The 15,000-nt window shown below is 47.3% G+C and overlaps 1 protein-coding gene across 2 annotated transcripts in view; it reads right to left on the reverse strand.

Annotated features, from left to right (window-relative positions):
• Nucleotides 1–3,662: 3,662 nt before the first annotated feature.
• LOC126981305 (nephrin-like) overlaps nucleotides 3,663–15,000 on the reverse strand; it is a 167,864-nt gene continuing 156,526 nt past the window's right edge. For both annotated transcript variants that reach the window (XM_050832235.1, XM_050832234.1), the window contains exons 16-24: nucleotides 11,644–11,789; nucleotides 11,135–11,337; nucleotides 10,132–10,296; nucleotides 9,919–10,032; nucleotides 9,024–9,165; nucleotides 8,601–8,867; nucleotides 8,365–8,504; nucleotides 7,501–8,239; nucleotides 3,663–4,605 (exon numbers count right to left, since the gene is read on the reverse strand). In XM_050832235.1, coding sequence (XP_050688192.1) covers nucleotides 3,983–4,605; nucleotides 7,501–8,239; nucleotides 8,365–8,504; nucleotides 8,601–8,867; nucleotides 9,024–9,165; nucleotides 9,919–10,032; nucleotides 10,132–10,296; nucleotides 11,135–11,337; nucleotides 11,644–11,789 — 2,539 coding nt within the window. In that variant the 3' untranslated portion in view covers nucleotides 3,663–3,982. The remainder of the gene's footprint in view (nucleotides 4,606–7,500; nucleotides 8,240–8,364; nucleotides 8,505–8,600; nucleotides 8,868–9,023; nucleotides 9,166–9,918; nucleotides 10,033–10,131; nucleotides 10,297–11,134; nucleotides 11,338–11,643; nucleotides 11,790–15,000) is intronic.

The raw sequence follows: 15,000 nt of genomic DNA on the forward strand, positions 1-15,000 counted from the left end.
GCTTCCTTTGCTGGACTGTTTTCTGTCACCGTCAGCGCCACACGGTGTATATTGCACGCCTTCTGTCACAACGGTCCACGATAACCGTCCACTGCACCGTCTGTTCCACTATGCACCACAGCCGATCACTGCAGTCTGTGTGTGTGCACCAAGCACTGTTCACTGTTCCATTTGATCCCACTTTGTGTGTGATAGCCGTCCACTGCACCGTGTGGGCCGCTCAATGCACCACAGCCGTGAGTTCCTCTGCCATGTAACGCACCGTCTGTACCACTCGCTGTTCATTTGCCGTGTAACGCACCGTCTGTGCCACTCAGTCTACCACTGCCGCTCACTGCACTGTACCTACCACTCAGCTTACAACGGCCGCTCACTACACCGTTTGCGCTACTCAGTGCACCGCCGCGTTCGCACCGCTGTACGGATGCCGTTCATTGTCATTGCCGCTCGTTAACAAGAAACAAATTGTAACAGGAAGATTATTTTTTATTTTGCTTGTTTGGAAAATGGCTGAAAACTTTTTTTGTAAATAGGGACAACGAAACTTTGGACAATCCTCTCAACGTTGGCGATCGCAACCTGTCATCCTCTTGGCCCTTTGAAGCGCTTGTCGGTGGAGGATGAATGAATGCAGTGATTGGTTTCTCGTGCTTCGAGGCGACCCGGCGGGGCGTGGTGGCCTTGCCATGACCGTGCTTGGCTAAGACAGATTTTTTGTTGTGTTCGATCTTGCTTGCTCGGCTCAGTGTGTTCCCAATGCCGCACCTTCGTAGCAGAGTTGCGTAAGAATGGCAAGCATGGTGTGACGAACATGGAGGACGTGTGTGCGTTTTATTATTCTTTTTTTCATAGGGCTCAAGGGCAAAAAACAGACAAAAAAATGCCCGCTAGACGCCAATCCGACAAGATAAAAAAGAACGAGAGTGTGTGTGTGTATAAGAGTGTGTTAGGAGGGGTGTGACATGTAGGTGTGGGTGTGGATGTGGGTGGGGGGGGTTGTGTGTGTGTGTGTGTGTGTGTGTGTGTGTGTGCATGCAATAGGACTCGCACTTAAGTATTAATATTCTCTCTTTGTTTCAGCGGCACGGCGCGAGGCTCGGCGTGACGCCATCGGCACCTCCAGGGTGACTCGCCGCTACTGCGGTTGTGATTATCCAGCCGCCGGCAGGTGAGAGGCAGGTATGCGGGGGGGAGGGGCGGCTGGCGGCATGTTTTGGGAACTTGTTATTAAATTTCCCTCGCTCGAAACCCAATCAAGTTTTTTTCTTTTTTATTATTTGATTGTGTAATTTTTCCGAACCCTTTCAGGGCCTATACGTGCAGTGCGCTGTCCTGTCTGTTGTAAGGGTGCTTTATTACATTTTTTGTCCGAACATAGACTGAACCATTTCAAATGTGATACGCGTATTTCGTTTATATCCCGTTAGATAGAGCTCCGGACGTTTTACGAGCGCAGCCTCGCCCGAACGTTATTATCCGCTCCGGACCAAACTATACGGGGAGGTGGTTTGCGAGGTTCCTTGTGTACATGTTATGCAGCACCCGGCCGTAAAAGCTTTATAATTGCATCAGGCGACCTCGGATCTCTCTTGTACGCCACTGATGAGATTTGTTCGATTCCTAAACCATCCCGTCCCTGAAAAATATTCCGTGTGTTTCCTTGTGTACGTATTATACAGTGGCCGCCCTAAAATCTTTATAATTGCATCAGGCGACCTCGGATCTTTCTTGTACTCCTCTGATATTTGTTCTATTCCTAAAGCATCCCGTCACTGAAAACATGTGCCGGAGAGGTGGTTCGTGTGTGTCCTTGTGTACGTGTTATACAGTGGCCGCCCGAAAAGCTTTATATAGCATCAAACGATTTCAAATGTCTCTTGTACTCCTCTGAGATTTGTTCTATTCCTAAAGCATCCCGTCCTGGAAAAAACGCTGGAGGTTGGCCATCAATAATGAAGCGTGTAAAAACCGACCGAAAAGTAGTTTCCTTAATGATGCTCGTTAATATAAGTTTCCGAATTGTTACAAACTCACTTAAAGGAGTTAGAAGCGTCCGAACACACGGAAAGATACTCCCCGCTGATGGCCTGACGTGATTCGAACGCGTCCCTGATTTCATGCTCTCGTCATTTTCCGGCATACCTGAGCTTAGGCGTCCCAGTAAATCTTAATGTGTTGGACAAAACTTTCCCATCTTTCCTATCTTCCGGCATACCTGAGCTTAGGCGTCTCAGTAAATCTTAAATGTGTTGGACAGAACTTTCCTATCCGTTAAAATATATACTTACGATGGCTAGTTTGGCTATTTAATTCTAGTTCTATTCTTCGTCATACCTGAGCTTAGGCGTCTCAGTAAGTCTTAAATGTATTGGACAGAACTTTCCTATCCGTTAAAATATATGCTTACGATGGCTAGTTTGGCTATTTAATTCTAGTTCTGGCTTGGAGTTGTATTTTTCGCCTTTCTCCCTCTACACCAATCTCCCATCATTTTCTTTTCCTCCTTCTCTCCTTGTGTTTTCCCTCGCATCAGCTTACCTCACCCCTGCAACCTTTTCTCTTCCTCGTCTCATTTATTTCACTCTCCTGCCCCTCCTCCCTCCCTCCCTTTAAGTAACTGTGAATAGTATTGAACAGATGCTTCCTCTCCGTCATGTTCCTTATTGCTGGCAAGTGTAGGCAACTTTGAAATGTGTTGGACAGCTTTCCTTTCTGCATAGTTTGTACTCACGCCACGTTCATGTTATCGATAAGCTTAAGTAACTGAAATACATTGGATAGAGATTTTCCTTTCCCTGCGGCATGTACTCCCATCACGTCCCACGTTCAAGGGGAGCTTAGCTAAATCCGGGATATCCTGAACAAACTTTTTCTTCGGTTCTTTTTTCGTGCTGGAGATGAGGGCGCGAGCCGTGGCCAAGACAGGTCGTTTTCTATTGTGGGTGACAGGCTTTAAGTTAGTCTCCCTCCAGCCACCACTCAGCCCGTACATGAATGCCGTGAAATCAATAAAACAACTTGAATCACTATTTTTCAGAATTATGCTAAGGTGCACGTAATCTATTTCCTGTTTCTGTTAAGCCGCACAGAAAGAAGAAAATAAAGAAGGGCTCTGTTGCTATCCTGTGAATGGGATCTCTTTTTCGTTGTTGTAATACCGTGTTGAGAGAGAAACAAAATATCGCGGCTCTGGAGGATGGCAGACAGGTGAAGGGAGAAGGTAGTTAGCACCTGTATTTGAGTCGTGGCTTAAATCAATACACTGTAGGGATTACATTGAGGTGGATGTGTTCCTTGCCCTGATAGTGTAATGGCGTGTAGTAGAAAGGAGCAATAACCCGTGGCCGTGCTAGGTGTTGAGCAGGTGAAGGGAGGTTGTTAGCAGGTTCACCGTGATCACCGCGCGGCTCGCTCCTCTCCGCGAGGCCCGCATGGAAATGAAGACTCGGAGACGCCCGGGGTGAGACAGCCCATTTTCAGGCCTTGATCTCATTACCATAAAGATAGGTTTTGTGTGTGTGTGTGTGTGTGTGTGTGTGTGTGTGTGTGTGTGTGTGTTAGGGGACCTGTAAGGGCGGGGTGGGGGGGGGGGGTTGCACCAATTAATATTTTGAGAGTTAATTACGTGAAAGGTAAAAAGAAACACAAATTAATGTAAAAAATTAGAAAGTCTTTATTACCTTTCCCACACAATGGCACTTGCCTCCATGTTATGTATATGATTTATTTACAGGGCACAGGTTACCCATAATATATAATTTAAGGTATATGGTAATACAGAAATAACAGCCATACAATCTTAGATGCAACCTATACATTTATAATTCCGATTTTTTGTAAAATATAGTTTGCTAACCTACCGCTTCACTAAATACAAACCTTCAATCATTACATTTTCGAGCTTCTGCGATGCCTTTGCTCAGCCACAAACTCACCCGTGCGTCCCCAGGTGTCTGCCGCGGCCCAGGCGATGGCACCACTATCAGTGTTCTCCCTGCTCGGGCTCTCTGCTGCTCGGTCCGTCTCCTTCCTCCGTCGCCTTCTCAGACCACAAAGCCACAGCCCGCGGATCTCTGGTAATGTCCTGATCCGGACTGCTGCTGTTGTACCCGGAGGAGCCGCTGAACTCCTGCAGGGGGTCGTCTGCTCCCTCCTGGGCCACCTGTTGTGCCTCCTGTGGGCTGAGGGAGGAGGAAGCAGCGGCCTGCACCACAACAGGCGACTCGCTTCCGCTGCTGGCGGCTAACGTGAAGGACTGCTCAGACACCGGACTCCTGACGAAGGAGTTCCCGGAGCAGCCATTCTCTAGCACAGTATTCGTGGCACACTTTAAGGTTCTGGGCATAGTCGAGGTTTTTGGGTCTGCGGCATTCTTCTTCGTTGAGTTAACGAAATCGTGGGAACTTTTTCTCGTGTGTTGATTAGGCCTCTTGGAGTCACCTGGACTGGAGGCTGCGGAGGTGCTTGCGGACTCGAAATGTTCGTGTTGAGCTGCCGCTCCTTCGCTGGAGCGGGAAGGCGGACGGGGGCAGGGGACCTTGGTGGGTGTGAGGCGTCTGGCTGCGAGGGGAGTGTAGGAGTGGGAGCGACTCGCTCCACGCGCACCTGGAGGAAGAGAACCAGGCCTCGTAAGAAGCGGGGGAATAGATGAAGCATGTAGACCATAACCATGCACTCGCATGCACACCCAAACATGCACGCCACGCATGCAGATGCACTCTGCATAGCTGCATACAGTACATTCGACATATAAATGTATCGGACTTCCATGGGTCGATTGAATAGAATTTGAGCGTAATCTATACGCGTGGTTTGGTTAGGTGGGTACCATGGCTACACTCTAGCCAGTGGTACCCACCTAACCAACACAACACACAGTCTATAGATTTCGCTCAAATTTTATTCAACCGAGCAGGGTGTTCGATACTTTATTTGTCGACTGTACATTTTCTTCAGGGACCAAGTGCAGCAAATCGTCAGGACTGTAATTTTGTTCAGAATTTGGTGAGCACAGAAATTATTCTAGTTACGTATTAGTCTGTTCTCTCTCATTCTTTTATTCTCATGTGTTCGTTCTCTTTGTCTCATTCTTTGTCTCAATCCCTCATTCTTTCTCTTATTTTTATTACATTCTTTATCATCCCCCTTCTCTCTCACTCATTATGTCACTTAGAATGAATAAGAGAGAGAGAGAGAGAGAGAGAGAGAGAGAGAGAGAGAGAGAGAGAGAGAGAGAGAGAGAGAGAGAAAATGAGTAAATGGGATAAAATGAGTAAATGAGATAAAATGAGTAAATGAGATAGAATGGGAGAAAAAATGAGTAAATGAGATAGAATGAGGGAGAGAAAATGAGTAAATGAGATAGAATGAGAGAAAGAAATGAGTAAATGAGATAGAATGAGAGAAAGAAATGAGTAAATGAGATAGAATGAGAGATAAAATGAGTAAATGAGATAAAATGAGGGAGAGAAAATGAGTAAATGAGATAAAATGAGGGAGAGAAAATGAGTAAATGAGATAGAATGATGTAATGATGTGAGAGAAAATGAGCAAATGAGATAGAATGAGGGAGAGAAAATGAGTAAATGAGATAGAACGAGGGAGAGAAAATGAGTAAATGAGATAGAATGATGTAATGATGTGAGAGAAAATGAGCAAATGAGATAGAATGAGAGAAAGAAATGAGTAAATGAGATAGAATGAGGGAGAGAAAATGAGTAAATGAGATAGAATGAGGGAGAGAAAATGAGTAAATGAGATAGAATGAGGGAGAGAAAATGAGTAAATGAGATAGAATGAGGGAGAGAAAATGAGTAAATGAGATAGAACGAGGGAGAGAAAATGAGTAAATGAGATAGAACGAGGGAGAGAAAATGAGTAAATGAGATAATGAGAGAAATAAATGAGTAAATGAGATAGAATGAGAGAAAGAAATGAGTAAATGAGATAGAATGAAAGAAATGAGTAAATGAGATAGAAAGAGGGAGAGAAAATGAGTAAATGGGATAGAATGAGAGAGAAAATGAGTAAATGAAATAGAATGAGAGAAAGAAATGAGTAAATGAGATAGAATGAGGGAGAGAAAATGAGTAAATGAGATAGAATGAGAGAAAGAAATGAGTAAATGAGATAGAATGAGGGAGAGAAAATGAGTAAATGAAATAGAATGAGAGAAAGAAATGAGTAAATGAGATAGAATGAGGGAGAGAAAATGAGTAAATGAGATAGAATGAGAGAAAGAAATGAGTAAATGAGATAGGGAGAGAAAATGAGTAAATGAGATAAAATGAGGGAGAGAAAATGAGTAAATGAGATAGAATGAGGGAGAGAAAATGAGATAGAATGAGGGAGAGAAAATGAGATAGAATGAGGGAGAGAAAATGAGTAAATGAGATAGAAAGAGGGAGAGAAAATGAGATAGAATGAGAGAAAGAAATGAGTAAATGAGATAGAATGAGAGAAATAAATGAGTAAATGAGATAGAATGAGGGAGAGAAAGAAATGAGTAAATGAGATAGAATGAGGGAGAGAAAGAAATGAGTAAATGAGATAGAATGAGGGAGAGAAAGAAATGAGTAAATGAGATAGAATGAGAGAGAGAAAGAAATGAGTAAATGAGATAGAATGAGAGAAAGAAATGAGTAAATGAGATAGAATGAGGGAGAGAAAATGAGATAAAATGAGTAAATGAGAGAGAGAGAGAGAGAGAGAGAGAGAGAGAGAGAGAGAGAGAGAGAGAGAGAGAGATGAGAGAGAGAGATGAGAGGAGAGGAGAGAAAGATAATGAGAGAATGAGAGGGGAGAAAGAGGAAATGAGAGAATTAAAGAGAGTGACAGGAAAGGTGAGTGGAAGAGGATGAGGGGAAGAATTCAAGAGAGATTTTCATTCGTCTGCATTCATTCTCTCTCACTCATTTGTCTCACGCATTCTCAATCATTCTCTCCCTCTCATTACCTCACTCATTTTCTGTCATTCTGTCACTGTCTCTCGCTTATTCTCTCCCCCTTCTCTCATTCGAAATGGATGAGAGAAACTTAACGAAGGTGCAAGAATGAAGAAGAATGAGAGCATAAGAGAACGATGGAGAATTAAAGAAAATGAGACTAAGGGAGATAATGAGAGATAAAGAGAATGCTAGAGATGAGAATGAATGTTTATCTCTTTCATTCTCACTTAATCTCTCATTCTCTCACTCATTCTTTATCATTTTCCTTCAAGTTCTTTTTCTCATGTTGTTTCTCTTTCTCACTCATTCTTTAACTTTCTCATTCACTTTCTCTGTCTCGGAATCATTCTGTCATTCTCCCTCACTCATCGTCATCCTCTCATCCCCCAATCATTCTCTTTTATTATGTCCTTAACTTTTTCTCCCACTCGTTCTCTCTCCTATTATGTCCTTAACTCTTTCTCTCTCACTCATTCTCTCTCTCTCTCTCTCTCTCTCTCTCTCTCTCTCTCTCTCTCTCTCTCTCTCTCTCTCTCTCTCTCTCTCTCATTACCTGTGAAGGAGATAAGGCTACAGGCTGGCTTGGACAGGTGCGGGCCCGCCATGAGGAGCCCCGAGGGACTCAAGCTGGAGTAGTGTGTGGGCTGCGAATCCTCGGGGCCGTAGCGGTCCTTGCCTGGCGAAGGGGAGCGGTGGGTCGGGTTGTGAGGCTGTGGGAGGGACCTGACGGCATCCTGCACTATTTCCGGTGCCTCCTGCAGGTAATCAAGATTTCTGAGCGACGACAGTGGACGGAAAAGCCCTTGAGAGGAACACACGCTGGAACTTTCCATGTTGCTACTTCTGAAGGAGCTGATAGACACTTGGTCCTCCGACGGCGGTTGAGGACTCCTCAGGCGACCAGACACGTCGTCGTAGGCACCAGGAGTAACCAAACAAACGTCAGGCCCTTGTGGCAGACCTCCGGTGATATGCAGACTCCGAGAAATCTTGGGACTTTCCGCAGAGGAAGCGGCAGTAATAGAAGCCGGAACTCCAAAATTAGTTTCCGCAGAAGTGTTGGGGCCAGCAGAAAGTTGATGTGCAGCTCCGTCAGAGCGTCCTCCCCACGAGACAGTGCGGGGAGAAGTCGTCCTGAGAGCGATGAACGTGCTGCTAGTTGTGATGACCCCGCCGTTATGGTGCGACAGCTGCGTGGTGGTGATCGTGGTGGTGACGGGCATGGTGGCGGCGGCGACGGCGGGGGGAGGAGACGCCAAGCCACCGTTCCCACAGAGGTTTTGTCTGTCCACCTGTGCGTGGCAGTAAAGTGGACACTCAGCAACACTGTGAGGAAAGCTCTGTAGTTATTTCTTTTTGATATATAAGAAGAGCTTCAATAACTTATGAACTGGTGCTTAGAGCAGATGAAACAAACCTGGTCGAGGGTGGGCGACTGCTGGTGTCCCGCGGGGGACAGCGCCGTGAGTGACAACAGAGACTGGTAGTTCAGCGTGCCCGGCAGTGTGGCGGGCGAGCCCTCCTTAGTCCCCAGTGTGGGCGACCTCTTGTCTGACACTGAAATGAACGCCGCAGCAAAGTAGGTTTAGACACAGTGATTGGCATGATGATATATATAATAAACATTCAAGCACTATTAGATGAAACTGTTACCTGATGTAGTAACAGCTGCTGCGGCGGCAGCAGCCGCGGCAGCGGCGGCTCTGCGTCGCACGAAGCAGGTGATGATGGAGAGGTTGAGCAGCAGCAGCGCGGCGCCCGTCAGCGTGAGGAGTAGCAGCATGAAGCGAGGCAGCCTGGAGGCGCCGCCGCCACCCTGCCCCATCCCATCCGCGCCGCCCCCGACGCCCCTCCCTCTGGTCACTGCGGCGCCGCCGCCCGCTAGGCCCTGGAAGCTGGTGGGCGGCTCCGTGTCGCGACCTGCGGCGGCGAGAAAGAGTGGCGGGTCAGCACAGTGTGTAAGAGGGGACGTCAGCATACAGCAATAGTGGTGACTGAACGGGTCACAGACAAGGGCGTAAGTTCACAACACACATGACGTGTCAGCACAGCACACAGCACGAGGACTCAACTCACCTGGCCAGGTGAGCACGGCGTGGCTGACGAAGTGAGATCGGCCGTGTGGGCTGGACGCCTGCACGCCCACCGTGTACTGCCGGCCGGGCTCCAGGCCCTGGAGGCGCGCCACCGAGGTCAGGCCGCCCTCCACCTCCAGGTGCTGTGGGGGAGACGACTTAATGTTCGCCCCTGTGACGTGCAGTCCCGTTCATTTTAATGCATAGTATTCTAAGCAGTGGAGCTTTTGGTAACCGCGAAGACAGTAGCAGACTGTTCCCCTCAGTCCTCTTAAAAATATTAGCAACAACACGTACACCATTCCTCAGCAGCCGCCCCCACCGACCGTTGCCACTCACTGGTGAAGTGCCCAAGACTGGAAGCTTTGTTTGGGCCTTACCTCTCCCAGTGTCCAGGGAAGAATGAAGTTTCTCTCTGATGGCGACAGAAATGTCAATTTCAGGGACGTGAGGCTCGAAGTTTTATAGAAGCGAACTTCTCAACCGCCAATAAGTTTATAACATTTTGAAGTATTTTCATACTTTACTTTTTCAAATTATTTCCATTATTTAACTCTACGGTGCCAAGTTGGCCAAGCCGTTGTAGCGCCTAGGAATATTGTCTCGTGCAGCGGCCAGCGAGGAGGAGCGGGATAACAGAAGCGCATTCACAGTTTTCCCGCACTCAATGCAGTCTTCTGTCTGTATCGTGTCTCCTCATCGTCCATTTTTTGTTAATTTGCACCACCATTTTCTGCTCAGTTGCGCCTAAGTTATCAATCAATCAATCAACCTTTCTTGTACTTAGGTACATGAAGGTGTAGTGACCTAATAATTTGTTTCACTTGCTGTTCCTGGAGCTAAATGTCAACACGGCACGGCCTCAGCCAGCCATAACGCCGCACGTGATGCCTTACCTGGTAGGACGAGCTGTTGACGGGCCGGTACCTGACAGTGTAGCCCCGGGGGGCGCCGCCCTCCAGGTTGGGGGTCCAGGTGAGCCACACCTCCCGTGCCGTCACATTGGCCACCTGGTTAGAAGGATAGGCGCCTCGTGAACACGTGGCACGAGTCGTTTAAGGATCGTGTCAGGACATGAATGGCCGCAGCGGCGTCGCGAGGGTACTCACCTTGAGGTGGAGGGGCGGCAGCGGGCGGCTGGGTGGCCTGAGGTGAACCAACACGGAATCTGAGCCTAGGGCGTTGTGGGCGGAGCAGCGGTAGCTGGTGTAGTCCTGGTGACGAATCCTGGTGACCTCCAGCACGGACGCCCACGTGACCAGCCCATCCGTCAGCTGCGGCAGAGAGGAGTAAAGGTCACGGAACTGAGTGTAGCAACAGGTGTTGTTATTACAGGTGCACACATTGGGGAGGGAGCGAAAAGTACGTGTGGTGGCACACGTGGAGGGGGCAGGTCATTGTTACAGGCGAGGGTTGTGTCACCTTGACTGTGTGTGGCCACAGATGTCGCAGTCACTGTGGCGTGAGTGTTTGTGTCCATATTACAAATGCATTCAAGTCTACCGGTCCGGGACACAGGTGTGTCCTGGTCGGGGACTCTGGTGTGTTTACTGATCAGTAACACACGTTTACGTACCTTATACTCAGCGGCATGTTTACCTGAATCATGGTATACGCAAGATCGAATTAAGTCTTCCTTAGATCTTGGTTATACGTGTTTTGGTCGCGGACACAAAATAAGAACGTTCTTGTGAGGAAGAATAGTCCAGGATGAGGGACGTGCGTATTTTTTGTTGTTGTTTAGTATGGGTGCTAATATTATTTTGAGCGTGGCAAGCATGTTCTGCTCAGGACACACATTTGTGTGTGTGTGATGGCCATGGTGTGTTAATGGCCACAGACAGTCCATTTTACTAGGAGATAAGAGAAATGTGTTTACGCGGAGCACAAACAGTTTGTGTTCCCGTCAGGAGGAAGAAACTTAAGCGTGCGATGCTCGTGAAGACGTTTTTGTCAGGGACACCCGAGCTGTAAGTGGGTCCGGGATAAAGTTTTTTTGCGCTTCGCAAGGAAGGTTTTGTCTATCTGGAGCATGGCAGGTGTGTACTGTACAGAGGCACACATAATGTCCTTGTGAGGCAGTAGGGAGTGCACGGTGCGGGATACAGTTACCTGAGGCTCGTGGATGGTGTACTTGTCGCTGTTCAGCAGAATGAGGTCGCTGGAGCTGCTCCAGACGAAGGTGGGCGGCGGGGCGGCCCGCACCCGGCACACCAGCCGCCCGGTGCCGCCCACCTCGGCCCAGGAGGCATGGCTGCCGCCCTTTCTCGCTGGTTTGGTAGCAGCATCACCGTCTGAGATGATCTTTGCTGGCTCTAAAGATAAGGCAGAATCTGTGTTAGAGAAGTGTTAGAAGAAATATAAAAGATGGAGAGAACTCAAGTGACTCCCACGCACATATCGTGCATACCGTGACGTTGTCGAAAAGTGTCTCAGTGTACCCCGCTGTGTCCTCATCGTCCGTTTCTCTGTTATTTAATTCATGAGTTAAAGTATTTGTTTTTCATCACTATTGCAATTTAATATTCTTTGTTCTCTGATATCTTTGAGTTATTATCGTATATTTCCAATGCTCTCGTCCCCTTCTCTGCTCTCTGAACAAGCACGGCGTGTACACGTACGTTGAACCACCAGGCGAGTCACCACAGGGGGAGCCGAGCCAAGCGGGCTGCTGGCGTGGCAGAAGTAGAGGCCCGTGTCCCTCGCGCTGGCCGCCTCCACCACCAGCCAGGCCACGCCCACGCCGGAGCCCAGTCCGATAGCCGGCCTGTGGACATTGGAAGGACAACATAAAAGGTGCGTAGCGTGTCTGCCGTTCCTGGTACTGTGAAAAACCTGTAGGTGTGTCGCTGTGGGCTGGCGATGGTGAAAAACTTTTTTTTTTACGGAAGTAGAATACCTGTCACGGCACTACAGGGATTGTGGTGAGTCTTCAGTGACTGGGTCACTTTTGGCTCTGCATTCATTATTACGAAAACTGCCGATGAAATAGTTTGTAAATTATTCATAAAATAGACCTGGACGGCTTGGGAGCTTAAAAAAAATTATTACCATGTTGCAGAGAGAGAGAGAGAGAGAGAGAGAGAGAGAGAGAGAGAGAGAGAGAGAGAGAGCACCGCCGCTGGCTCTCTTACGCAGCAGCACCCTCGTCTGCCTACACAGCACCGCAAGCCGCCTGCTGTTGTTGTAGTTTTCTCATAACTCTATATCGAGTGCCCGGAAACTTTGGGACGCGCGGAATTGTAACCTGCTTCTATAGTCTTCTGTCGAGCCTTACTTTATTGCACTGGTGTAGCTTTAATTGTGTACCTGTTACTCAAAAGGTATAGTCTTTGAAAAAATCATTTTTGCTCATCAGTTTAATATCCTACATAAAAAAATATAATCACATCTCTTTAACTAACAATTACTCTAAATGAAAAGTTCATTAATTATGCAGTAATCAAGGATACTTTCTACTTAACTCAATCGATGTTCTAGAAAAGTAAGACGAGTATTTTTCTAACTAAAGGAAATTATTATGTGGAGCAGTCTGTTGTAAATCAAGTAATGAGAATGAAAGTACAGGGTGTACGGAGGAGCGGAGAACGAGAAGGTGATGGATGGATTGTATAAAATATATAACAAACCTCAGTGGTGGAGGATGATAAACAACATCGACCCCATTTATGTCGGGATAAGATTTTTTTCCAAGTGCTGCCCACACCGCCGGCAGGCACTCTTAAGGGGCCTCTTGGACGACCCAGCCCGTTTGGTGGCGCAGGTGAAGTTAATCTATAGTGGGTGCCGTGGTATATGACCCAAGCGTTGTATGCGGCCCGTGCTGCCCCCCAGTGCTCCACGCGCAACGCAGACCTCCCAGGGCAGACGTACGAAGAGGGCGCGTTACTGGTGTACGTACCTTGGCGCGAGCATAAAAAAGAGCGTGAATGTAATTAAGAGTTTTGGTAATCCTGATCTCGCACGGCCAATGAAAGTAATTACAGAAGGCCACCCTTGCAGCACGGGCTGATTCGCAGCGTGCGGGCCGTCACGCCGCAGCACGGCCGACAAAGGCCAGCCGAGGCCGCCGACGCCTGAGTCACGCCGGGCGGCAAGGAAAACATGCTTAACCTTTCCTCGCATTCAGGAACAACACGTTTTGTGCTAGATCAATTTGCATCACTTAGCACAAATGAGATCCACGAGGATGATAGCATTTAACTTCTTCTTGTGTCATGTTGGCGGTGGGAAAACTTTACAATTTTATATTGGGTAGGTAAACGTTAGCCGCCATGGTAAATACAAAACAGAGCCTCCGCCTCATACATATTAAAAGCCTGCACAGCCTATAAACGATTCAGTCCGCAACGCATAAATGTTCAAACTTATGATTGTGAGGGACAAAAAAATCTAAATGATACAATAATAATAATAATAATAATAATAATAATAATAATTATGTAAAGTCTTCTAGAATTCATTATACGAAGTAAAAATGCATTCACTTTTTCAGCGTTCTGGAAATGTGTTTGCCACGAAGGGCAATAACGCGAAGAGGAGCCTCCAGTAGAGCAGCAACTCAAGAGGGTTCGTGGCGGCGCTTCCAAGAGGCTTCTTAAAAGGTTAGAGACGAATTACACGTCGCGAGGAACTTCAAAGACCAGAGCGGGCACACGCCTTCCACCGGCTACATCCACATCCACCAGGAATGTGAATGGGCCAGCCAGACCACATACTTGTGCACCTCTAAGGCAGCTTTGTACAAGAAAAGTAGTTTACACGCAAGGAATATCACGACAGGAGCGCCGGGCCACTCCAAGGCTGCATCAGAGCCGCTGCAGCCGTCGGAAACCCGGCGATGACCCACATTCCGGCCCTTGCCACACTCCGGGAAGTCATCCAAACATGTCGGCGGAGAGATTCAGGAGAGAACGGTTCACGCGATTCTGCTGCGTGAACGAAATAGTTGCTGCTAAATCGTCTGGTAAGTAGCACAGAACGCACGTGGCCTCTCCTTGCTCTGTATTGCTGCATGCGTGGCGACGTCGTTAGTCCAGGGTGTCGTGCGGCCTGAGTGTGCTGCTGACACGCCAGGGACGGGGCGTGGCGCTGGCGGGGAACGGAATGTTCGGCGGACACTGTCTCCTGATTCCTCTAAACAGGCTGCGCCGACGCTACCGAGAACCCTCAATTCTGGCACTCGCCGCGGTTGTTATATATATTATCAAAGTACTGTTATTAATAAAAAAATGTTATTGTTATTATCACTTATTATTATTATTATTATTATTATTATTATTATTATTATTATTATTATTATTATTATTATTGTCGTTGTTATTGCTATTGTTGCTGTTGTTGTTGATGCTGCTGCTGCTGCTACTACTACTACTACTACTACTACTACTACTACTACTAATAATAATAATAATAATAATAATAATAATAATAATAATAATAATAAGTAGTAGTAGTGGTAGTAGTAGTGATTGTTGTTGTTATTGTTACCTTGGTTCTGCTACTACTAAACTGTTACTATTGCAGCGACCACTACCACCACCCTCACTACTATTACCAGCACCACCCTTACTACCACTACCGCCACCACCACCACTACTTCTAATATTACTCCTTCTCCTCCTCCTCCTCCTACTACTACTACTACTACTACTACTACTACTACTACTACTACTACTACTACTACCACCACTGCTGCTGCTACTGTAACTATCAAAACCACCACCACCACCACTACTAATGCCACCTCTGTTAACACACGTGCCCGGACAGGTGGGCCAGCATCAGGTGCCTGCCTGTGCTGCGGCGGACGCTCGGCTATTAGTTATCGCCCGCCTCGAGGAAGGAGATATGTTTTCGTCGTTGTCCGTCTGTCTGTATGTCTGTCTGTCTATTTGCTTGTCTGTATCCGTTTCCAAAGTATATAAAAAGCGAAATGACATAGACTAGTCACTAAACTCGTATGAAAATCTCGTTGT

The sequence above is a fragment of the Eriocheir sinensis genome, chromosome 47 (genome assembly GCF_024679095.1).
Source record: "Eriocheir sinensis breed Jianghai 21 chromosome 47, ASM2467909v1, whole genome shotgun sequence".
Lineage (NCBI taxonomy): Eukaryota > Metazoa > Arthropoda > Malacostraca > Decapoda > Varunidae > Eriocheir > Eriocheir sinensis.